We start from the raw sequence: 26,351 nt of genomic DNA, 5'->3' as shown, positions 1-26,351 counted from the left end.
AGTGTGCCCAGGGTCTCCAGATGCATGTCCAAAAAGTTTACTGGATGCTTGGTTATGAATACTTTTACATCATATATGCATCCTGTTCTTCCCTTTAACCATCCACACGGCCCCTGTGACGTGGCCTCTGTTCTTTCTCGAAACTCAAAAGAAGTCCCCGACAAAGGAACTTTTCCTGCTCTGAATTTGCCTGCGTCAGCTCCCACTTGCCCTGTTTCCTTGGGAACACTCATTCAGAGTTGTCTGAATCTGTCTCTCAAATTGCAACTCCCAAGTCCCAAAATAAAGTTCTTTTACTTTTTCAGTTTCTGAAACTGATCAACAGCCACTATGTAGAAAGCCTAGCAAGCATCCAGCTTTGATTGGAGGAGGGTGATGGAATGTTCCACAAGGTTTAGCTCAAAAGGAGAAAACAATAAAAGCAACTCATGAATTTTCTGATGCATTTGTCCATTACTGAGAAGAATTTGCAGTTAGTTCTCTTGGGAAGTTGGTATCATTAAAAAAAAAAAAAAAAAAAAAACTAAGCAAGCCAAAAGCAAATCAGTTACTAACTCCAGGAAAATAAAAAGTTCAAGAAATTTAATAGTAATATATTATGTACCTTGGCAATGAACAAAGTTAAAATGCAGCAAACACTATACAATGATAGAAGGAAAATTATGATGTGATTATTGGGGCTATGGAAAGGTTTATATGGGGGACAGGGATTTCAGAGCTAAAGGTTCATATTCCATACAGAGAACATAAGAGCTAATGCTGGGGCTGGTGCTGTGGCGTAGTGGGTAAAGCCACCACCTGCAGCACCAGCATCCCATATGGGCGCCAGTTCAAGTCCCGGCTGCTCCACTTTCGATCCAGCTCTCTGCTGTGGCCTGGGAGAGCAGTGGAGGATGGCCCAAGTCCTTGGGCCCCTGCACCCACATGGGAGACCTGGAAGAAGCTCCTGGCTCCTGGCTTCGGATCAGCTCAGCTCAGACTGTTGTGGCCATCTGGAAAGTGTACCAGCAGATGGAAGACCTCTCTCTCTCATTGTAACTCTGCCTTTCAAATAAATAAATAAATCTTAATAAAAAAAAAAAGATAATGCCTAAAATGAAAAAGAACAAAGGAATAGTCCTATAATAGCTAAGAAAGTTCAAGGAAACCATCACAAGGAATTGGAAAGGGGAGGGACAGAGCAGAAACCTGCCTTTTGTTATGATTTTTAACATCAAAGGTCATTTAGCCATAGGCACGTATTACTTTGCTGAGAATAAAAATATTTTATTTTTTAAGATGTTTTTATTTATTTGAAAGGCAGAGTTAGAGAGAGAGAGGCAGAGACAGAAAGAAAGCTGGTTTACTCCCCAAATGGCTACAATGGCCACAGCTGGGCCAATCCAAAGCCAGGCACGTGGGTGCAGGGGCCCAAGCACTTGGGCCATCTTCCACTGCTTTATCCAATACAACATGGCACCAGCCCCAAGAATAAAAATATTTTTAAAGATTTATTTATTTGAAAGGCAGAGTTGCAGAGATGCAGAGGCAGAGAGAGAGAGAGAGAGAGAGAGGTCTTCCATTCACCGGTTCATTCCCCAGATGGCCGTAATGGCCAGAGCTGAGCTGATCCGAAGTCAGGAGCCAGGGGCTTCTTCCAGGTCTCCCATGTGGGTGCGGGGGCCCAAGCACCTGGGTCATCTTCTACTGCTTTCCTAGGCCACAGCAGAGAGCTGGATCAAAAGTGGAGCAGCCAGGACTCGAACCAGCGTCCATATGGGATGCTGGCACTGCAGATGGCAGCTTTACCTGCTATGCCATAGTGCCAGCCCCAATAAAAATACTTTAAGAAAGCATTCTGATAGTTTTTTCAGCCTGATAACCAGACAGTGATATTACACTAGGAATAATTTTTTAAATAACTTTTTATTGCAATTCTTTTTATCATTGTGTGATATTTGCACATATTTATAGGTTACAGTATGATGATGTGATACATGTTCACAATGTGTAGTGATCAAACCTGGGTAAAAATTAATTTTTAATCTACAAGTAGAAGTTGTATGTATCATATATATACTGTGGAATGGTTAAATCAAACCAATTCACATATGTATTACCTAACATAAATTTTTTGTGGTGAGGATACTTCAAGTCTACTCTCAGCAATTTTTGAGGATACAGTATATTATTAACTCTAGTCACCAGGTTGTACATTAAGTCTCTTTAACTCATAAAAAGAGCCGTTTTCGTATATAACTTGCCACAGTTGGGTTACTGACATTGAAATCCCTAGTATGTCTTCATTGCATTAATCATTCACAGTTTATCCACTATGATGAGGAAAATGTTGCTATATCAAAAGGAGCCATTGCGTGTTTTAAACACCAAATTTGTCACGAGTTAACTGCGTCATACTCACAGGTATGAAGCAGCCAGTTGGGAATCTTTGAACTGCAGAACGAAACACGAAGCTCCTGTATTTAAAAAAGAAAACAAATCAAAGATGTGATTTTCTACATCTTCCCTTTTTGTAAAAAAGATCTTTGTTGACTCATTCCCTGTCTCTCATTAAATATTTTCAAATACTAGTCTGAATATGAGGTACATCCGTGAGGTTTAAAGCCGTGAGTATGAAGATGTGCAGATGTCAGAAGGAAGGCAGGAGTGAAATGAGGAAAATAAGTGCATAATTACCTGGAAGGGAACTTGGGAACTGGGGCGGGAAGCACCTCGTACTGCCCCGGGCAAAGCCGAAGAGACTACACAGATTGAACAAGAATGGCAATAATAGGTTAACACAGGTCGGAAACTCACTTATTATCTGTCAGTCATGATCCTTTGTTTCATGATCAAATAACACTATGAGTTAGCTCTACATTTTCAAAGGTGGCGCTTCAAAACTCCAATGTACATTAACTTTTCATGGTGAGTTTTACAGACAGCATGCCCGAGACACTGCCTAGGAAAATGCCGTCCAGTGGACCCCATTTTAAATGTCCCAGATTCCACAGATCAAGCCGACCGTCCAGTGAGCCCAGAGCCGGTGCTGGGGAGCACGGTGGAAGGGCCACCTGGTCCCTGACCAGCAGGAGTGAGAAGGGCTCACGGAAACCATCCTAACACAGAACACAGCAGCCGGCGCTACAGACGGGGAAAGGCAAGGGGCAGGGAGGGACCAAACCCACTGGGGTACGTGGAGGAAGTCTTTGGAGGCAGGCAGGACTTGCTGGGGGAGATCCAGGGAGGGTGTGCCAAGAAGGAAGACTTACCTGTGAGCCCGCCTCTGCCCACTGCCAAATCTGTTACACACCATCCGGGGCTCCTGTCCCGGGTCTGTGGACGTTAGCCCACAGGCACGAGAAACGAGGGGGTGTTAGGCATCGGTGAGGGGGCAGAGTGGGATCTGTGAGGGGAGCGGGGGGAGGAGAGAAGGGAGGAGGATGCCCGGGCCTCCCCAGCGGTCTGTGTTGAAGGGGCCGGTGGGCGGGCAGGCGGGCGTGAGATGACAAAGGCCTAGGAAGAAGACTTCCCAAAGCCAGCAGTCTCCTTTCACCTCCTGGTATTTTTATATCCCATGTTAGGAAACAATACCATCTTTGTTGAGATCGAGGCACCCCTAGCCTGGAGTTCCCAGCCACGTGGACGTTCCTCTATCGCAGTTCGCCCTGCGACTGTCTTTCCCAGATTAATACACCGTTTCGACCACAGAGAAAGCTTTTCTCGAGGGTGCGGTGATGCTGACAGTAAATACAAGCTTGATGGTGAAGGACACACATGGTCCTGATGCACCTGTGCCTTGTTAACTGCTCGACATAATAAACACCAAGGAGACCAGAGTGGTCTAGTGTCACAGAAGCACAAAACCTGGTTTAGACAGAGGTCTTTCCTGGGGGCCAGCAACATATATATATATATATATATATATATATATATATATATTTTTTTTTTTTTTTTTTTTTTTTTTTGGACAGGCAGAGTGGACAGTGAGAGAGAGAGAGAGAGACAGAGAGAAAAGTCTTCCTTTTGCCATTGGTTCACCCTCCAATAGCCGCTGTGGCCAGCGCACTGTGCTGATCTGAAGCCAGGAGCCAGGTACTTATTCTGGTCTCCCATGGGATGCAGGGCCCAAGCACTTGGGCCATCCTCCACTGCACTCCCTGGCCACAGCAGAGAGCTGGCCTGGAAGAGGGGCAACCGGGACAGAATCCGGCGCCCCGACCGGGACTAGAACCCGGTGTGCCGGCGCCGCAAGGCAGAGGATTAGCCTAGTGAGCCACGGCGCCAGCCAGCAACATATACTTTTTAAATTCTGATGATGGTTACATGAATTTAAACATGCATACACGCTTTATTCTGTCTCTGTCTCTCTCTCTGCATATACACACACACAAGAAAGAGAAAGAGGAGGAGGGAAAAGATCCCTTAAAACAGATACTTGTTCATCCAAACTCAGCAGTCTACCTGAGAGTTCTGTAATGAGCAGCATTAGTCTGGAAGAGAAGATTGGTTACCCACAATATCATCTTGTGTACTTAACCTGCTCTGCTTGGCATCACTCAGTTTTTGCTGTTTAACGTAGCTGCAAGAGCGCTTTTTCCAGAAAGCCTCGAGGAGTCGGCCTGATGTCAGGAACTGCCTTCTGTACACGGCTAAACGGGCTGCAGACTCTCTGGGTGGTTCCGTGCTCCTTGGGTCCTTGAGTCTCACACACACACACACACACACACACACTACTCTGTCATTCCCACATAGGCTTCTCAGTTCTTCATTTGCTATGTATAATGTAAGGCTCAGAGAATACACAATATGCCTAGCTAAAAGAAAAAACAAAAAACAGATTCTAGCTAATCTTTCAAACTATGCTGATTAGACACCCAGTTTGAAGTTATAAAATATGGCAGGATGATACCCACATGGCTATGTAACTCAGTTATGTTGCCTTAATACCATCAGGGTATTATGAACAATGGGAGAAAACCTAACTTACTAGACTGATTAATGTGACAACAATATAATTGTGAAGATTTATGTTTAGAGCAGTTTTAGGCTCCTAGAAAAATTTAGAGAAAGGGCCGGAGATGTCTCTTATGCCCCTGGCTCCCACATATGCCTGACCTCCATGGTCCTCCAGAGCAATGGGTGTGTCAGACAACGGATGAGCTTACTGGGCCCCGGAGTCCACGTTGCATCAGGGCTCACTCTCGGTGTTGTGCATCCCATGACCTGGACGAAGGCACAGTGACCTGCACCCCTAATAGAAGACCACAAAGGGCATTCTCACTGCCCTGGGGATGCTCTGTGCTGTCTGTTCACCAACACACACACACACACACACACCCCGCCCCAACCCTTGGCAGCCACTGTCCTTTTTACTGTTTCCATAGTTTCATCTTTTTCAGAATGTCATCTAGTTGGAATCGTAGAGTTTGCTACCTTTTCGATGGGCTTCTTGCACTTAGCAATATGCATTTAAGTTCCATGCCTTTTAATGGCTTGATATCTCTTTTTTCAGCAGTGAAAAATATTGCATCGTCTGACTGCACCACAGTTTATTTAGCCATCCATCTACTAAAGAACATCTTGGTTGCTCCCCAATTTTTGTAGTTAGCTATAAACACCCACGGGCAGTCTTTCGTGTGGACATAGCTTTCAGCTCCTTTAGATAAATACTAAGGAGTGGACTGCTGGATATTACAGTAAAAAATATATTTAGTTTTATTTTAAAAATAATTCTTCCAAACTATCTTCCAAGGTGGCTGTATCACTGTGTACACCCAGCGGCGGTGAGGGAGGGCGCCTCTCAGCCCACATCCTCGCCAGCTTCAGTTTCCAACGTTCTGGATCTCAGCCATTCTAATAGTTGTGTAGTGCTAGCCCGTGGTGGTTTTTTTCTTGGATTTCCCTGGTGACAAATGATGTGGGGTATCTTTCCATGTGCTTGTTTGCCACCTATATAGCTTCTTTGGTGAGGTGTCTGCTAAGGTGTTTGGTGCACGTTTGTATTCATGTTGAATTGTAAGAGTTCCTTATTTATTTATTTATTTATTTATTTATTTTTGACAGGCAGAGTGGACAGTGAGAGAGAGAGACAGAGAGAAAGGTCTTCCTTTTGCCGTTGGTTCACCCTCCAATGGCCACCGCGGCCGGCGCGCTGCGGCTGGCGCACCGCGCTGATCCGATGGCAAGAGCCAGGAGCCAGGTGCTTTTCCTTATTTTTGGATCATAGTCCTGTATCAGATATGTCTTGGGGGCTGGGCAGTGGGTTAGGCCATGGCCTTGTTACTTGAGCCATCATTTGCTGCCTCCCAGAGCTGCTCTGGCAGGAAGCTGGAGTTGGGAGCTGAGGCCAGGAAAAATCCAGGGATTTCTATGTGGGACATGGGCATCTTAACTGCTACGCCAAACACCTCAGTACTGTGCTTTTAATATCAAATTCTATTTATTCATTGCTGTTTTATAGGAAAGCACCTGACTTTTGTATATCAGCCTTTATCCTACAACATTACTACAAATACTACTAGTTCCAAGAACTGCTTTTGTTCTTTTGAATTATTTACATGGACAATCTCATCATCTGTGAATAAGGACAATTTTATTTCTTCTTTCCCAATTGGTCTTTTCCTTTTCTTTTCTTGCTGCATTAACAAGGACTAAGAGTGGTTGGAGAGCAATATCTTGCCTTGTCCTTGACCTTAGTGGGAAAGTTTCTAACTGTTAAGTATGATGATAACTGTAGGTTTTTTGGTAAGTATTCTTTATTAAGTTGCAGAAGTTCCCCTCTATTCCTATTTTACTGAGAATTTTGATCATGAGTGGATGTTGGGTTTTGTCAAATGCTTTTTCTGCATCTATTGACGTAATCTGTTACTTTTCTTCTTTAGCTGTTGAGGCCGTAGATTAATTTTTGAATGTTGAACCAGTCTTGCATTTAACTGAGATAAATCCAAGCTGGTCTTGGTGCATTATTCTTTTTATACATTGTTGGACTTCACTTACTAATATGTTGTTTAGGATTTTTGCATCTATATTCATAAAAGATATTGGTCCCATAGTTTTCTTATGATTTATTTGTCTGACTTTGATATCAGGGTGATGCTGGCCTCATAGAATGAGTTAGAAAACGCCTTCTAATTCTACCTTCTGAAAGGGATTATAAAGAATTGGTATGATTTCTTCCTTAAATATTTGGTAGAATACACATGTGATCTCACCCAGGACTGTAACACTATTATTTACTTGATTTCTTTAATAAATATAAGCCTATTTAGAGTGTCAATTTCTTCTTATGTGGGCTTTGACAGATGGTTTCTCCCAAGGAACTGGGCTATCCAGGTTATCAAATTTGCAGGCACAGAATTGTTCATAATGTCCCTATGTTATCCTTTTAACATCCGGGTATCTGTAATGATGTCCTCTCTTGTGGGTCTGATATTAGTAGTTTGTGTCTTCTTTTTTCCTTAGCCTGGATAGAGGTTTACCAGCTTTGTCCATCTTGTCAAGCTTTGTTTCGTTGATTTTTCTCAGTTGATTTCCCATTTCCAATTTCATGGACTTCTGCTCTAATTTTTGCTAATTTATTTTCTTCTGCTTACTCTGAGTTTGATCTACCTTTCTTCTAGTTTCCTAAGGCAGTAACTTAGATGACTGACTTTGGGCCTTTCTTCTTTTCTGGCATATGCATTCAGTGCTATAAATGCCCTTCTAAGCACTGCTTTTGCTATATCCCAGATTTGGTTGGACTGTTCTCATTTTCATGTTGTTCAGAATGGCCTTAAATCTCTCCTGAGAGATCTTCTTTGATGCATCTGTCTTTTCAAAGTGTGTTGTTTAATCTCCATGTGTTTGGGGGATTTTCTAGTTACCTTGCTATTACTGGTTTGTAGTTTAATTCCATGGTGGCCTGAATGCAGACACTGTATGATTTCTATTCTCTCCAACTCGGTAAGGTGTGTTTTCATGGCTCATAATGGGCTGAACGCTTTTCTGCTATTGTTGAAGCAGTCTGTACACATCAATTATATTCCGTTGACAAATGTTGGTGTTGACTTCAACTACATCCTTGCTGAAGGAAGCCTGACGGGTCTGTGCATTTCTGGTAAAGCAGTGTTTAAGCCTCCAACTGTAATAGTGGGCCCACCTATTTCTCTGTGCAGTTTTACAGGTTTTGGCCTCCTGTGGTTTGATACTCGGCAGCTAGGCACGTACACATTGCTATCCCTCCTTGGGGTGCTGACCCTTACCATTATAGTGTCCTTCTCTATCCTGGATGACTTTCCTTGCTCTTTTGAGATGAATGAAGCCCCTCCTGGTTTTCTTTAGGTGAGTGTTTGAATGATGTATCTTTATTCACTTTTCATCAATATATGTTCTTACACTTTTTTTTTTTTTTTTTGACAGGCAGAGTGGACAGTGAGAGAGAGAGAGAGAGAGACAGAGAGAAAGGTTTTCCTTTTCCGTTGGTTCACCCCCTAATGGCCGCTATGGCCGGCGCACCGCACTGATCCGAAGCCAGGAGCCAGGTGCTTCTCCTGGTCTCCCATGTGGGTGCAGGGATCCAAGCACTTGGGCCATCCTCCACTGCACTCCCAGGCCACAGCAGAGAGCTGGACTGGAAGAGGAAAAACCAGGACAGAATCCGGCGCCCCAACTGGGACTAGAACCCGGTGTGCCGGAGCCACAGGTGGAGGATTAGCCTAGTGAGCCGCAGCGCCGGCCTATGTTCTTACACTTAAAGTAAGTTTCTTGCAGACAATATTTATCTGGGTCTTGTATTTTGATCCACTTTGACAATCTTGTCTTTTAGTTGATTCATTAAGACCATTGATGGTCCAAGTGATTATTTACAGTTGAATTAATATCTGCCATATTCATTGTCTGCAACAATTCTGGGGCCAGCACTGTGATGTAGCGGTAAAGCTGCACCTCTTTCAAATAAATAATAGATCTTTAAAAAAATATTCTTTGCTCTTGTTCTTCACTTCTATTTTTGTTTTTCCATTCTTTTTTTCCCACCCTTTGTGGGTCTAATTAAATTTTATATTATTTCATTTTCTCTCCTTTCTTAGAATAGCAGTTTTCGTTTTCTACTTTTAATTTTTTTTAAAGATTTATTTATTTATTTGAAAGTCAGAGTTACACAGAGAGAGGAGAGGCAAAGAAAGAGAGGTCTTCCATCCGATGGTTCACTCCCCAGATGGCCACAACGGCCGGAGCTGCACCTATCCGAAGCCAGGAGCCAGGAACTTCCTCCAGGTCTCCCACATGGGTGCAGGGCCACCTTCCACTGCTTTCCCAGGCCCTACCAGAGTGCTGGATCTGAAGTGGAACAGCCAGGACTCGAACTGGCGCCCATGTAGGATGCTGGCCCTGAAGGCCAGGGCATTAACCCACTGCGCCACAGCGCTGGCCCCACAATATATATTTACATCTAATTTACATTTACAGTCCACCTTTAATAACACTGTACTGCCTTATGGGTAATTGAGCACCTTATCATAACAAGGTAATCCTGATTCCTCCCTCCTGTACCTTGTATCATTGCTATCACTCATTGTACCTACATGTAAACATACATAAGCACACACAAGATATATATATAAGAATACATAATCACACACTTTGTCATTATTTTTGGAGAAATTCACATTTAGATCAGTTAGAAAGTTAAAAAAAAAAAAAAGGGACAGGCATTTGTTTCAGCAGTTCAACTGCTGATTAAGATGTCCTCATTCCATACTGGATACTAAGGCACACCCCTGAGAGGCAGCAGGTGGGAGACCCGGAGGAACCTCTGGCTTCAGACGGGCCCAGCTCTGGTTATTGCGGCCATCTGGAGAGTGAACCAGAGGGTCCAGCATCTCTGTCTCTTCCTCTCTCTCTCTTTATAAACTCTGCCTTTCATATAAATAAATAAATAAATCTTAAAAAAAAAAACCTGATTGGCTGGCGCCACGGCTCACTAGGCTAATCCTCCGCCTGCGGCGCCGGCACCCCGGGTTCTAATCCCAGTCGGGGTGCCAGATTCTGTCCTGGTTGCTCCTCTTCCAGTCCAGCTCTCTGCTGTGGCCCAGGAAGGCAGTGGAGGATGGCCCAAGTGCTTGGGCCCCAGCACCTGCATGGGAGACCAGGAGGAAGCACCTGGCTCCTGGCTTTGGATCGGCGCAGCGCCGGCCATAGCGGCCATTTGGGGGATGAACCAACAGAAGGAAGACCTTTCTCTCTGTCTCTCTAACTCTGCCTGTAAAAAAAAAAAAAAAAAAAAAAAAAAAAAGGAAAAGAAAAGAAAAGAAACTTATCTACTGGCAACAAATTTCCCAAATTTTTGTTTGCCTAGGCAAGTTTTTATTTTCCCTTCACTTGTGAAGGCTAATTTCACAGGGTACAGAATTGGAGAGGCAGAATTGTTAGAGGCAGGAGCCGGTTAGTGGGGGGGGGGGGGGGGACGGGTAGTAAGTAAGGGAGGAGGGGGCCTAAGGCAAACGGGAAATTAACAAGATGGGAGGAGCAAGAGATAAGGACCAGGGAGGAAAAGGGGAGGGGAGGAGAGAGATAAGGAAGTAGGATGTGATCAGGGCAGGAAGGGAGGACACCTGGGCACCAAACAACTGCTGGAGGTCCCTGTGTAAAACCTCCCACAGGGACTCCCCGGCCCCTCCTCTCCAGGGGCTGCCTGCTCTCCCGCACTGGATTTGCACTTCCTCTTCTTGCTTGCGTGGTTTCTGAAGAGGAGCGGGCTACAAGGCTTGTGGTGGTGCCTCCTTAGGCATCTCCCTCCACCCACCACCCCATACACTGCCCTGGGCCTCTTTTGGATTTCTGAGCCGTCTCTGATTTCCCGAGGTTTGAAGATCACATGCCCAGCCGAAAGTTTTCTTCGGCATCTACCCTTCTTGTTCAGGGAGCTTGATTTGCTCTCTTGACATTAATTTGACATTTTTCAAATATTTCTTCTTTTTTACTCTTCCTTCTTCTCGTATGCCCATGGTGAGTATATTACACATTTTGTAGTTGTCTCAGGCTTCCTGGATATTCTAGGGGGTTTGTCTCGGGCTTCCTTCTTTTTGGAGGTTTCTCCTGAGACATCCTGGAGTCACAGATTCTTACTGCACCTGAGGCCAGTGCACCTGTAAGCCCATCAAAGGCACCCTTCATTTCTGTTCCAGCATTCTCCCTCTCCAGCACTTCTTGTTCTTTCTTAGGACTCCGTCTCTGCTTGCATTGCCCATCTGTTCTTGCACATTGCCTACTATATCCATTAGCGCCCACAGTCAGCATCTTAATCACAATTGTCGCAGCGCCCTGCCATTCCTGATTGTGATGCTTGCTCTATGTCTTCAAGTAGGTTTTTCTTTCTTCTTTTTTTGGTCTTTTAGTCTACCATGTAATTTTTAATGGATAATGAGTTATGATGTACTGAGTGAAAGGAATGACTGTAAACAGACCTTTAATGATGTGGAGATAGGCATGGGGGAAGGGATGCATTCCATTGTCCTCCAATAGGAGCAGTCCTGTGGTGAGCCTCTCTGGACTGTGGATTTCACAAGCTTTTCTCAGCTCCTCCCTCACTCCTAAGCTGGGCAGGATCACAAGAGCTGCTGAAGTGGGGCACTGTGCCTTCCCCGCCTTCCCCCGTGGGTGAGGCTCTGATGGAACTCTGCTAGCCGGGTCCTGGTGAACCAGCTTCTCCTAGGGGCAGACCTTATCAAGGACACAGTGCCCGGCTGGGTTCTTTCTTTTCTTTTTCTGATGAGTTTCAATGCTGTCCCTTTTCCTCTCACCCTAGCAGAAGCAGGAAGGGATCTGTCAGTGATATTTACTGTGAGAGCTTGCTCCAGCTCTTGGAGCTCACTCACAAAACCATGAGGCCACCTCTCAACTGCTCCCCCTGGAGCTTTTAACTCTCAGATTTGCTCACACTGAGCCTCCAGCCACTTGCTGGTTACAGCTCGGCTGTTCCTACCCGGTCAGGGTTCCTGGAGAGGTTACCATGTGTGGTTTCCTGCTAAGTTGTGATTATCCGCATCCTCCTGCTTGTCTCACCAATTTGAAGGACTGAAATTTGCCCTGTGACCTGCCTTCTCTTACAGTTCTAAGAGAAGCTGTTGATTTTTCAGTTTATTTAGCTTTTAACATGCTGTTAGGATGGAAGTGCAACTTCCAAGCTAGTTACAGACAGAACTAGAAACCAGAACCCAGACCCATAAAAAGGTAGGACAGAAAGAAAGAGATTTCTCACTCCTTTAGAAGCCGTATCAGAATAACAAGGTGAGTGCAGCCAAGGGGCTGCCAGGTGCAAAATATTTTTAGGCACTGTTGGTAAAATAATGTCTTCTCTCTGAGAAGCTAAGCCTCTTGTGTCATATAGAAAATTCACTGCTTCGCCGACGCTGCGGCTCACTAGGCTAATCCTCCACCTGTGGCGCTGGCACCCCGGGTTCTAGTCCCGGTCAGGGCGCCGGATTCTGTCCTGGTTTTTCCTCTTCCAGTCCAGCTCTCTGATGTGGCCCAGGAGTGCAGTGGAGGATGGCCCAAGTCCTTGGGCCCTGCACCTGCATGGGAGACCAGGAGAAGCACCTGGCTCCTGGCTTCAGATCAGCGCAGTGCGCCGGCTGTAGTGGCCATTTGGGGGGTGAACCAATGGAAGGAAGACCTTTCTCTCTGTCTCTCTCTCTCACTGTCCACTCTGTCTGTCAAAAAAAAAAATTTTTTTCACTGCTCAAAATCCAAGAAATAGACAACATAATACTTCCTTTAAAAAGAAGTACACCTGATGACCCAATAACACCCCCCTTAATTTGACCAGTATCTTGTCATTTCCACTAGGACTACAGTGAGTCCCAGTTTCTGGGATCAGTTTTCTGCACTCAACTTTCATTTCATTTGCCACATCCTTGAGGTAGTTGTCTGTCACAACTGCCACTTCGCCCCACAGCAGCTTGTAGAGAAGTTTGGCCTCAAAAACTATCTTCAAGGCCCACGATTTTCATTTCAATGAACCATGAATCATTTTGTCTTATCTATATTTGGCTCTTTGTTATCCCAACATCTAAGTCTTGGCCCGATCTCTAACTAACCAGTTTCTAGAGTAGAGCAGGTGCTCAAAATGACTGCCTACTTCAAATCTAATCTGAGTGTTCAGATCACTGTTTTGTTGTTTTAATAAAATGCACCACTTCATGCCGAACCCTGGAGGGAGGCTTCTCAAGGAGGCCATGGTTACTGCAGGACCCAGGATGCCCACCCTGGTGTCCACCACCACGTTCTTGGGCGCAGACTAAACCTTTCTGTTGAAAATTCTCTCAGTAGTTGTTGTATCCTGGAATACTTTTATAATTAATGTATCCTTAGAGATATATCGTCACATTATAAACACAGCTAACAAGAATCAAGGAACTGCCAGATTTGTGAGTCCCAGTCTCAGGTCAGGGATATCTTTTGAACACATCAAATGGACCCAGCTCCCCACCAATCGCCTGGGAGAAGTGGCAGAAGTTGGCCGAAGTGTTTAGGCCCCAGTCACCCATGTGGGAGACTCGGATAAAGCTCCAGGCTCCTGGCCTTGGCTTAGCCCAGCAGTGGCGGTAGTGACCATGTGGGGAGTGAACCAGCAGATAGAAGATGTCTGATGTCTCTCCCTTTCTCTCTGTAACTCTGACTTTCAAATAAAGAAATAAATCTTTTTTTTTTTTTAAGGAACATATAAAGAAGGGAGAATACATAAGGGCAAAAAATTTTGAGCTTTTTACTAATGAGCATGACTGAAAAAGACCATTACTTATACCAGGAAAACAACTCAAGATCAACAAAAAGAAATGAATGGGTCTCCTTGTCCTCTGTCCAACCCCTACTTTCCAAATGGAAACCATTGCTAATCGAGTACTCCTCACAGAGACGAGCACGCCATTAACATTACGTCCATGTACCTTCCCTCCAGTTACACACACGTGAGTATGCTATGAGTACCAGCCTCATGGGAGCCCTCCCCCAGGAATTTGAGGCTCTAAAAGGGCACTTCCAGAAAATAAATTCTCCCACCTCATCCCATCACCAAAGGACAGCAGGGTGTCCGTGGGAGGGGAGAAGAAACTCATCCCTAAGAGGTGATAACCATGGGCTGTTCTCTTCCACGGACTCCAGTCCAAATTCACACAACTGGGGTGACCTAAGAACACATAAGCAAGTGCATTTCAAATGATACCAGACTGGCAGTTCCCCTAAATATTAGCAGAAGCAGAAACAAACCTTCTATGGGGCTGGCGCTGGCGCTGTGGCATAACAGGAAAAGCCGCCACCTGCAGTGCCAGCATTCCACATGGGTGCCAGTTCGATCCCTAGCTGCTCCAGCTCTCTGCTATGGCCTGAGAAAGCAATAGAAGATGGTCCAAGTGCTTGGGCCCCTGCACTTGAGTGGGAGACCCAGAAGTAGCTCCAGGCTCCTGGCTTCAGATCGGCACAGCTCCAGCCATCGTGGTCATCTGGGGAGTGAACCAGCAGGTGGAAGACCTCTGTCTCTCTCTGCCTCTGCCTCTCTGTAACTCTGCCTTTCAAATAAATAAATAAAAATCTTAAAAAAAAAAAAGAAAGAAAAGAAACCTTCTTTGGTAGAAACCACTCATCTCTTGGACTTTGGGGAATTCATAAAAATAAATTTTCAAGAATAAAGATAATCACATGAGGACAACATGATTCTCTATGTAGAAAAACCTAAAGACCAGCTGAAGGCTGTGGGAACTGATGAGCAAATTCAGGAGAGTTGTAGGATAGAAAAATCAACATACAAAAAAGTTGCATTTGTATACAGTAACTTGCTAAGAAACAGATCAAGAAATCAATCCCAGGGACAGGGATTTGGCCTAGCTGCTTAGACACCAGCTGGAATGCCAACGTCAGAGTGCGTGGGTTCAGTGCCTGCCTCTGGCTCCCGCCTCTGCTTCCCTGCTGTGGTCGATCCTGGAGGACAGAGGTGCTGACTCAGGAGTGTGGGTGCCCGATCATCCACAGGGGAGATCTGGGTTGGGTTCCTGATTTATGGCTTTGTCTTGGTCCAGCCCCGGTTATCGCAAGAATCCCATCATGGGCATTTGGGGAGTGGGCCAGCAAATGGAAGTGTGCGTGTGCGCTCGCTATTTCTCTCTGTCTCTCTCTCTCCCCCATCCTGTCTCTCTGCCTCTCAGATAAATCCATAAATATAAATTTAAATTTAACCAAAGAAATGAATTATCTCTACAATGAAAATCTCAAAATACTGATGAAAGAACTTGAAGAAGAAGACACAAAACAATGGAAATACCTCCCACATTCATAGGTTGGAAGAATTAACATTGCCAAAATGTCCATGCTACCCCATACTATCCAATATGATTTACAGGTTCAATGTAATCCCCATTAAAGTACTAATAGCGCTCTTCACAGAAACAGAAAAAAATCCTAAAACTCATATTTAACCACAAAAGACTAAATAATCAAAGAAATCTTGACTGTAAAGAAAAATGCTGGAGGCATTATAATATCTGGTCTCTACAGTAACCAAGACAGCATGGTACTGGCACAAAAACTGACACACAGACCCATGGAACAGAATAGAAAACACAGAAACAAATCTATAGCTACTGCCAGCTGGTTTTCTACAAAAATATACATTGGAAAAGACATGGTGCTAAGAAAACTGAATATGCATATGCAGACAAATGAACCTAGATTCCTAGCTCTCACCATATACAAAAAGCAACTCCAAAGGAATCAAAGATCTAATGTAAGACCTGAAATCATGAAACTACTAGAAGAAAACACGGGAGAAACACTCCAAGGCATTAGAACAGGTGATGGATTTTTGGATAAGACCTCAAAAAGTGCAGGCAATGAAAGCAAAAATAGACAAACAGGATTCTATCAAGCCAAGAAGCTTTTGTATACCAAAGGAAATCACCAACAGAGGAAGACACATCCTACAGAATTGGAGAAAACAGTTGCAACCTGTTCATCCCTTGTCAAAGGGATTAACATCCAGAATATATAAGGAACTCAAAGCTCAACAAACGAAACAAAAAGAATCTCATCAAAATTGGGCAAATGATCTGAATAGAGATTTCTGAAGAGAAGATATACTCATGGCCAATAAGCACCCGGGAAAATGCTCAACACCCTTAGTCACAGGGAAGTGCAAATCCAAACCATAATCAGATGTCTTCTTACCCCAGTCAGAATGGCTTTTACCAGAAAAGCAAAAACACGACCGACGCCAGAGAGCATCCAGTGGGAATGTGCACTTAGGTCAGGACAGCCGCCATGGAGAACGGTACGAGGTTCTTCATGGAGCTAAAAATAGATCCAGCATAGCTTCAGCTATCCCACTACTGGGTACATATCCAGAGGAAATGAAATCCGCGTATCAGACAGACTCCGGTACTCCCATGGTTACTGCAGCAGTAGCCATAGCCACTAAGCTGTAAGTCAACAGAGAGGCACTGACAGATACATGGCTAGAAGAATGTGGTATACTTACACAACTGAAAATTATTTAACCATAAAAAAGAATGAAATCTTGTCATTTGGGCCGGTGCTGTGGCATAGTGAGTTAAGGTTCGAGTCCCAGCTGCTCCACTTCCAATTCAGCTCTCTGCTTATGGCCTGGGAAAGCAGCAGAAGATGGCCCAAGTGTTTGGACCCCTGAACCCACATGGGAGACCTGAAAGAAGCTTCTGGGTACTGGCTTTGGATTGGCCCAACTCTAGCTGTTCAGCCATCTGAGGAGTGAACCAGCAGATAGAAGACCCGTGAACCAGCAGATGGAAGATGAAGTCTGTAACTCTGACAAAGAAAGAGAGAGAGAGAGAGAGAGAGAGGAAGGTAGGAAGGTAGGAAGATAGGAAGGTAGGAAGGTAGGAAGGTAGGAAGGTAGGAAGGTAGGAAGGAAGGAAGGAAGGAAGAGCAAGCAAGCAGGCAGGCTCGAACCATGGCTCACTTGGTTAATCCTCCGCCTGCGGCGCTGGAATCCCATATGGGCCCCAGGTTCTAGTCCCGGTTGCTCCTCTTCCAGTCTAGCTCTCTGCTGTGGCCCGGGAGGGCAGTGGAGGATGGCCCAAGTCCTTGGGCCCTGCACCCCATGGGAGACCAGGAGGAAGCACCTGGCTCCTGGATTCGGAACAGCGCAGCACCAGCTGTAGCAGCCATTTGGGGGGTGAACCAACGGAAGGAAGACCTTTCTCTCTGTCTCTTTCTCTCATTGTCTGTAACTCTACCTGTCAAACAAATGAAAAAAAAAGAGAGGCCGGCGCCGCGGCTCACTAGGCTAATCCTCCGCCTAGCGGCGCCGGCACACCGGGTTCTAGTCCCGGTCGGGGCGCCGGATTCTGTCCCGGTTGCCCCTCTTCCAGGCCAGCCCTCTGCTGTGGCCAGGGAGTGCAGTGGAGGATGGCCCAGGTGCTTGGGCCCTGCACCCCATGGGAGACCAGGAAAAGCACCTGGCTCCTGGCTCCTGCCATCGGATCAGCGCGGTGCGCCGGCCGCAGCGCGCCGACCGCGGCGGCCATTGGAGGGTGAACCAACGGCAAAGGAAGACCTTTCTCTCTGTCTCTCTCTCTCACTGTCCACTCTGCCTGTCAAAAAAAAAAAAAAAAAAAAAAAAAAAGAAAGAAAGAAAAAGAAATATTTAAAAATATATATAAATAAATTTAAAAAATTTAAAAAAAAACCTACTTTAAGGTTGGGGGAGAGGGAGAGAATGAAGTCAGGAGTGAAGCCAGTTCACCATAGGCTGCTGACTCAGAAAACCCACACAGAGATCACACCCACCATCACAATGCCTTAACCCAGCCGTTCTCAAACAGGAGTATTTTTACCCGCCAGGGAACACTTGGTGAGGTCTGGAAACATTTTTGGTGGCTACAACTGGGAGGGGAGATTGCTAATGGCATCTAATGAACGTGAGCCAGGAAGGCTGCTAAACATCCCACAACACGCAGCTTTATCCTCTCTAAAATGTCAAAGGTGCCGAGGTTGGGAAGCCCTGGATTGGACAAGCAGAGGGGTCAAAAAAGCAGTGGGATATACAGCCTGGGAATCCAGAAGGATGTGTGGGCAGGAGATACAAGTTTGGTTAATCACAAATAAATACAGTGTTCCTAGCCTTGACACTGGGAACAGCACCATCCGGGGAGTGAGTGGAGATCAAGAAGAGGTCTGAGGGTGAGGGTACCCCAAAGGGTCAGCAAAAAGCAGAAGGAGAAAGAATGAGAGAGGACGGGGGAGGAGGTGTCCAAGGTTTGAGAAGAGGGGAGATGAGATAAAGCCACCTAAGCAGGCAAGGGGGAAGTAAATCAACTAGCAAAGTCCACTCAGTGCCTGCTGCAAGTGAGGGGATTAAAGTAGGCTAGTCACTCAGCGCTGTGGACGCAGGTACAAAGTAGCAGAGAGTGAGATTTAACCAGGGTGTGGCTTTGCCAAACAACTAAGAAATGAGCAGTCAGGGCAAGAGTAACTGTAATGATTAACTATGGCACTTCAGCTTTGAAGGGAAACACCAGGGGGTTGAGAGGTGGTGAAAAGGTGGGACAGTCGATGGATTATAGGCTGCAGGGAACAGAAAGATTGCTGGGGCTGGGATATTAGAGTATGGAAAAAGGGATTCATGGGCCGGAACTGTGGCACAGCAGGTAAAGCCACTGCTAGCATTGCAGTTCATGTCTGAGCTGCTCCACTTCGACCCAGCTCTCTGCTCAAGTGCTTGGGAAATGCAGCAGAAGATGGCCCAAGTTCTTGGGCCCCTTCCACTCATGTGGGAGACCCAGAAAAAGCTCCTGGCTCCTGGCTTCCATCTGGCCCAACCCTGGCCTTTGCGGCCATTTGGTGAGGGAACCAGCAGAAGGAAAATCTCTCTCCCCACTCCTACCTGCTGTATCTGTAACATTCAAATAAATAAATTGAGAGAGAGAGGGATTCATGTGATGGAGACTATGAAAGACTGACATTTTTGGTCTTGAAAAAATTCCAAGGAGCAGGTGGCTGAGGCAGAAGAGATTCAAGAACCTGAGCAATGGGGGGAAGAGCATCTCCATTGTGACAGGAGTGGTGGGAGGAGTGGCAGTGCACAAAGGGAAGGAACCCAGGGCTCACTGGAGGATCGCAACCCTGGTAGGGAAGAGCAAGACTTAGAACAACGCAAGGAGAGAGATGGGTCCACTTCTGCACATACATGAGGGTACTTCAGAAAGCTCATGCAAATCATTTTGAAATCCATGCATCCATTTTTTATAACATGTATTTCTTTAATTTTTTTTTTTTTTTTGACAGGCAGAGTTAGACAGTGAGAGAGAGAGAGAGACAGAGAGAAAGGTCTTCCTTCCGTTGGTTCACCCCCCAAATGGCTGCTACGGCCAGCAAGCTGCACCAATCCGAAGCCAAGAGCCAGGTGCTTCCTCCTGGTCTCCCATGGGGTGCAGGGCCCAAGGACTTGGGCCATCCTCCACTGCCCTCCCGGGCCACAGCAGAGAGCTGGACTGGAAGAGGAGCAACCGTGACAGAATCCGGCGCACCAACTGGGACTAGAACCCGGGGTGCTGGCGCCGCAGGTGGAGGATTAGCCTAGTGAGCCGCGGCACTGGCCTATAACATGTATTTCTGCCAACTTTTTTTTTTAAGTATTGTTTTTGTTTTTTGTTTTTTTTTTGTTTTATTTATTTGACAGATAGAGTTAGACAGTGAGAGAGAGAGAAAGGTCTTCCTTCCGTTGGTTCACCCCCCCAAATGGCCACTATGGCCAGAGCTACACCGATCCAAAGCCAGGAGCCAGGTGCTTCTTCCTGGTCTCCCACGCAGGTGCAGGGGCCCAAGCACTTGGGCCATCCTCCACTGCCTTCCCGGGCCACAGCAGAGAGCTGGACTGGAAGAGGAGCAACTGGGACTAGAACCCGGTGCCCTTATGGGATGCTGGCACCGCAGGCAGAGGATTAACCAAGTGAGCCATGGCACCAGCCCCTCTGCCAACTTTTTTAAAAATCATATTCGTTTACTTGTTTGAAAAGCAGAGACACAAAGAGAGACAGACAGACAGATAGACAGACAGACAGATCTATCCATTGTTCACTCTGCAAATGCCAGCAAGCACTGGGGCTGTATCATGCCAATGTCAGAAGCTAGGACCTCAGTCTGGGTCTCCCTCCTGAGTGGCAAGGACCCAAGAACCTGGTCAACATTACCTGCTGCTACCCAGGGTGCACTGGAATCAGGAGCAAAGCAAAGACTGGAACCCAGGCAATCTTGCTGTGGATTGTGGGCATCCTAAGTGTTACCTTAACTGCTAAGCCAATGCTACTTTCCATGAAATTTTTGAAGATCTCACATACACAGGGATTTCAAAATTATTGTACCAAAATAAACTTAACTTTCAATTACATTGCCATGAATGATTTGAAGTATCTTCACATTCTACAATGAAAATGTATGATTTCTCTAATAATGAAAAATTATGGTAAACGATGCGAGGCCACCTCAAATCCTCTTTGGGAAAGGCAATATATAGGTGAGTTTACACATGGATATCACAAGTACACACATGTACATATCCTGTGAGACTCTCTGATATACAGTCTCCAGTTGAGTTATATGCTTTAGGATAGAGGTATTAAAGCCAATAAAAACTTCTTTACAATTAAAAAGCATCACTGTTGAAGTACAATGTCAACATTCTATTAGAAATTTTTTTTCTTAAAAGATTTATTTATTTATTTGAAAGAGTTACACAGAGGGAAGAGAGGCAGAGAGAGAGAGAGAGAGAGAGAGGTCTTCCATCCAATGGTTCACTCCCCAATTGGCCACAACAGCCGGAGCTGCACTGATCCGAAGCCAGGAACCAGGAGCTTCATCCAGGTTTCCCACGCGGGTGTAGGAGCCCAAGCACTTGGGCCATCTTCTACTGCTTTCCCAGACCATAGCAGAGAGCTGGATCGGAAGAGGAGCAGCCGGGACTAGAACCAGCACCCATATGGGATGCAGCACTTCAGGCCAGGGCTTTAACCTGCTGCGCCACAGTGCCGGCCCCCATTCTATTAGAAATTATTGAGTTTAAGAAGGCTGTTCTATTTTAATAATAATAATGTGTACTCTATCTACCTAAAACTCAAATGATTTTACTGATTTCTGTTTAAAACATCAGAATTATGAATTTTATTGGTGAGCAAACAATGTCACATCTAAGTATTTCTCACCTGTGAACATATTATTACATGTCTTTGAAACAGAAATCAGAAATGTTTAGGAAAAAGATTGAATTATTCTAGCCTCTGGGGCATAATCCTTTGTAGGAGGTGGGGTAGAAAAATGAAAAGAACAGAGAAAGTATGCTTTCTTCAGGGTTTTTTTTTTTTAATATTTATTTACTTATTTGAAAAACATGGTGAGATAGAGAAAGATCCTTCATCTGCTGATTCCCTCTCCCAAATGCCCCCAACAGCCCGGGCTGGGCCAAGTTGAAGCCAGGAGCCAGGAACTCCATCTGGGTCTCCCACATGGGTGGCAGGAACCCAAGGACCTGGGCCATCATGTGCTATCTCCCAGGGACACGAGCAGGAAGCTGGGTGGGAATCAGAGGAGCTGGCTCTCAATTCCAGACACTCGAACACTCGGGATGTGGCAGACTAACCCCCTGTGCCACAACACCCACCCCACTGCAGGTTTCATACATCCGAATTCTCTTGGTCATCTAAACCCTTTAGTTTTGCCTAATCCCAACCTCCCGTGCTTTCCCTTTCAACAGCAGGCCTTTGGTAGACCCTCAGAGACCCACAAAATCAAGAGGGAAGGAAGCAGACAGGAAGTTAACAGCCAAGGAGAAAAAGAGGACTTTGTGTTTGAGGTGGCCGGAACTATGTCCTATGCAGCTTGGTTACCTGATATCAAGCCATAAAATGCAAGCATGACTTAGTGTTCACATTCACACACTGGAGCAAGCAGCCTAAGATCTACCCAGTGAATAGTTATCACTCTGTTCTATTTCAGCTCTAGTTTGCCAAGCAGTAGGATGCATCTACATATCAAGGATACCGTGTGCTCATCCTGATGAAAATTTCTTGTCCACTTTAAAATCCTAATCCTTTGGACTTTCAAATATGTTTTCATTTTTATTTGAAAGCGGGAGAAAGGGAGAGGGGAGAGAAAGAGAGAGATCTTCCATCATTTGGTTCACTCCCCAAATGCTGGCAACAGTTGCAGCTGGGCTAGGCCAAGCTAGTCTCTCTCATATAGCACAGGGACCCCAGTACTTGAGCCTCCCAGGAAGCAGAGGTGGGAAGCAAACGGATGCAACCCTGAAACGGAACGCAAGCATCCCACGTGGCATCTGACCCGCGCCGTCAGCCAGCTGCCGTGACTCTCCGTACTTCACTTCTGGTTGCCAGGCATTCCTGCTCAAGTTATCACAGTAACATCCTGATTAATGTGTGAAGATCGACACTATGATCAGCGTCTTTATAAATGAGAGTTATGAAGACACAGTGAACGGAGACAAGTGCCCAAAGCCCAGGTCACAGTTGTATCCCTTGAACAGCCAGGCACCAGCCAGTTCCACGCCTTCAACAATGGCCTCCTCCCTGAAGTGCCTCTTTCCTGGCCAAATCCTGCCCCTCAATCAAGCTAGAGGGCACAAAGGAGACTGGAAAAGGGAGTGCAGTTGGGCTCAGAAGCACTCGGTTGTGTCACCGACCCATTTAGGAGCCAGGTGCCTTTGAACAAGCCACTGAGGCTCTGTTCCCCCGGCTCTTCCTTCAGGTAAAACGGAGATAACATCTGTTCTACCCATTTCAAAATGCTCAGGAAAGAAGCACCGAAGAGAATATCCATGGAAGCCCACAGGGAACTATCCAGAGCCACTTGACCTATCAGTCAAGGTCAAGTCCTACCTGATGCAGAGAAGAGAGCCTTCCAGCCTTTTAACCCAGCTTCCGCTGACCTCTCCCCTCGGCACTTCCCGCTACCCTATTTATCTCAGCACTCCATATGTTTTGCCTTATGCTGCTACTTCAGTATCTCCAGGTCAAAAACATCTTCCCTCGCAGAGTCCGGCACAGGGCTGCAAGCAAAGCCCTGCCTGTGTTACCCGAGCCATGAATGAAACGGTGGCACTGAGAATAGACTGACCTTCCTGGGACCATGAAAGAACCCGAGGAGCTGCCCTGTGGCATATAGCTACAGTCACACACTTAGGAGGATACGCACTTGCAGCCAGGGCTTTCTCTTTAAGGGTGCTCTCTGTAGAAAGTGCTCAAAGAGGCCAGGGCAGGGGTGACTCACAGATAGGACCCAGGGGCTCCCAGGCTGGGGAGACCTGCAGAGTGCCTCAGCAGGGAGACTCTGCCCAGCGTCCTCTCTTAGGCTCAGAAGCCCACACAGGGAAACTTCTTACGGGTCAGGTCCCTATTTGATTTCTTTTCTTTTTTTAAAAAAATTTTATTTGAAACACAAAGTGATAGAGAAAGGGAGAAGGAGAGGGGGAGGGGGAAGAGAAGGAGAGGGAAGGACAGGGAAGGAGAGGAGAGAGGAGGGAAGGGGAGGAGAGAGAGGAGAGATCTTCCACGTGTGGGGTCACTCCCCAAATGCCCTCAAGAGCCAGGGCTGGGCCAGGTGGAAGCCAGCAGCCAGGAACTCCATCCTGTTCTCCCACGTGCGTGGCAGGGGCCAAGCACTTGAGCCTGGACTGTCTCCCCAAGGCGCATTAGTAGGAAGCTGGAAAAGAAGTGGAGTAGCCAGGACTTGAACTAGCACTCCTTTACGGGATGTGGGCGTCCCAAGCTTAACTGGCTGCACCACAATGCCCGCCCCACCCCACCCTCATTTGACTTCTGTTTTAAATGCGACATCCTGAAGGGCTCCCATTTCCCCTGCGGGAGATAGGCTCACTGTTCCAGGACTATTTTCCTCAGGGGCTCTTAATAGACTTCCCACACAACCCCGCGTGGCAAGTGCTTACCTTATCCTTGTACACCAGCGTGCTGGGGCTGGGCCGAGGCCTGTCTTTGAACGAGTAAGTGGCCGCTTGCTTGTTTAGCAGGTGCAGGAAGTCAGGAGGCATGTACGGTGGAAGATCATTCAGGACTGGATTGTTTCTTTGCACGAGAGGTGGTTTTTTCCTTCCTTCATTTTTGAAATTGTACGTTGCTATCACTGGATTTAACGAAGATTCTTCAATGAAAGTTTTCAGGTGGTATGTGCCAGGTATAGGAGTATTCTGTGAAAAATCGACATCAGTTTTAAGACATTGTGTAAACCTGTATCTTCTCCTAAAGCACCATTTTTGGAAGGGTCATTTATAAGTAGAATTTCTGTTCGCTTTTGAGTTTAATGACATCCTATCAAATCCCCCAGGCCTTCAAAAAGTTTAGAGAAATGTCTATTACTTTTAGAAATTATGAAAGAGATTTCAAAATTTTTTGCACCAAAGTAAACATTATCTTTCAATTCCACTTTTCTGCAAAGTTTCTGAAATCCTCTGGTACTATAAACACTCTTCATAGACAATATTTCAAGAGAATCACGATTAATTTCTTTCTAAAAAAATTGCTAGTTATAGCAAATGGGTTACACTTGGATTGTAACTTTTTAAAAGGCAACTTTGGATATACTTCGATATGTGATTCAACTTTTTTTTTTTGACATGCAGAGTTATAGACAGTGAGAGACAAAGGTCTTCTTTCGGCTGGTTCACCCCCCAAATAACTGCTACAGCCAGCGATGCACCAGTCCAAAGCCAGGAACCAGACTAGAACCCGGGGTGCCGTCGCCGCAGGCGGAGGATTAGCCTAGTGAGCCGTGGCGCCTGCCGTGATTCAACTTTTGACTACAAATTTCAGGCCGCTAGTGAGACGACTCAGGATAGGCTCTCAACTCTCTTATTTCAGCTTAGTGAAGACTGTTTCTCTCTAGCCTTCAAGAGAGAAACTGAAAGTTAATGAGACTGGGGACAGACTGGAAGCCCATAGGGTCTACTTACGCCCAGAAAGAGGTTTGGTACTTTCAACAGAGATTTGGTGCTTGCCGATCACAGGCACAGTGCGGCTGAAGTGCGGCCAGACCTGAAGGTTTAGTGATGGCTGCTCTCGCGGCTGTCTTCCCGCTGAGCGCTCAGCTCACTCCACCATTATTAACTTTAGTTTAGGTGTTTCTCCTGCGTGTCAAGGCATCCCTCGCTGGAGTGCTTGTGTTCAAGTCCAGCTCCATCCACCTCTAAGGCTACTGCAGGGATCTGGGGAGTAAACCTGCAGATGCGAGCTCTCTGTCTCTCTGCCTCTCAGATAAGTATTTAAAAAATTAGCTCAGTCCCAAGGAGGCTGTGATCCATGTGCCCCTCTATTACTGAAGGGTACTGAGGGTACTGAATATGGAAAATATGTCTGCAGTACAGAAACAGTACTTTTCTTTCATAAATCACCATCTCACTTCTATGCATTGACCATGGTAACAAATGTTATTGTAGGCCCTGTGCCGTCTAAGATAAAAGCCGAAACCACAACACCGTCCCACAGTGTGAGGCTTTTCTTTCTTGCACAACCTCACTAAGATCATAAATCAGACCACAGGCTGACCTTGTCTAGGTATCCTGTGAAACATCAGGTTCCTGGGCTTGTTTTATTTTCCCAATCTTTTGTTTGCACTTAAAATTTAAGGTTGATTTCCCCTTTATCTGCTGACACGGAAGCTGAAAGGCCCACACAGATATGAACCACCACCGTTTACTTCCAGTCCAGTGCTAGCTTAAAAGCTAAGGCCAATTAAAATATCAATGGGAATTGGAATCATCTGAATAAGAAAGACTGAAATGTACACACTGTTAATGCTACTCTCCACCATCCTTCTCTTTCAAAAGATGAAGTCTTCCGTGTTGGTTTCTATTGAAAAACACAAAATACACTTATTTTTGAGAGGTGATCCTTTAGAACTATGTATCATTTATAAAATATTTACTTGAAGAAATTAATACCTGTACCAAATTGACAAACCTTCATTAAAATAAAAGCTACATAATGATAAATTTTGCCTATGTTTTATTTCCTTAAATTGCTTTTATAATCTTACATGCAAATTTCCTTGGTAATAAACATTGCATTTCAGGGATATTGAAAGGACAGTCGATGTGACAAAATTCGGCGTTCCTAGTAAAGAGTTGGGCTTGACGACAGATGGATTTAGTTGTGAACCAGAGCCCAACACTGCCCAGCTAAGGGCACTGGGAAAGTCATAAGAACATCAGAACATACCAGAGGCGGCATGAAAATCAGGCATTGCCCACAGAAACACTTGCACCCATAATCACCACACAATACATGGCAGCTTTAATTTTTAACACCTCTGCCAAGTCAACAGGTCGGTTATTTCAGTAACTTTAA

The 26,351-nt window shown here is 45.6% G+C and overlaps 1 protein-coding gene across 3 annotated transcripts in view; it reads right to left on the bottom strand.

Annotated features, from left to right (window-relative positions):
* The window catches only part of STPG4 (sperm-tail PG-rich repeat containing 4), a 50,832-nt gene that overhangs the window by 23,630 nt on the left and 851 nt on the right, over positions 1-26,351 (bottom strand). For all 3 annotated transcript variants that reach the window (XR_011386656.1, XR_007916514.2, XM_002709726.4), the window contains exons 2-5: positions 25,794-25,853; positions 23,939-24,196; positions 2,677-2,741; positions 2,402-2,456 (exon numbers count right to left, since the gene is read on the bottom strand). Coding sequence is in view for 1 of the 3 variants with exons in the window: in XM_002709726.4 (XP_002709772.2) it covers positions 2,402-2,456; positions 2,677-2,741; positions 23,939-24,196; positions 25,794-25,853 (438 nt within the window). In the remaining 2 variants the exon portion in view is untranslated. The remainder of the gene's footprint in view (positions 1-2,401; positions 2,457-2,676; positions 2,742-23,938; positions 24,197-25,793; positions 25,854-26,351) is intronic.

The sequence above is a fragment of the Oryctolagus cuniculus genome, chromosome 2 (genome assembly GCF_964237555.1).
Source record: "Oryctolagus cuniculus chromosome 2, mOryCun1.1, whole genome shotgun sequence".
NCBI classification, from domain to species: domain Eukaryota; kingdom Metazoa; phylum Chordata; class Mammalia; order Lagomorpha; family Leporidae; genus Oryctolagus; species Oryctolagus cuniculus.
Note: the sequence above shows the minus strand (reverse complement) of the source record. Positions and strands in the feature narration are given on the sequence as shown.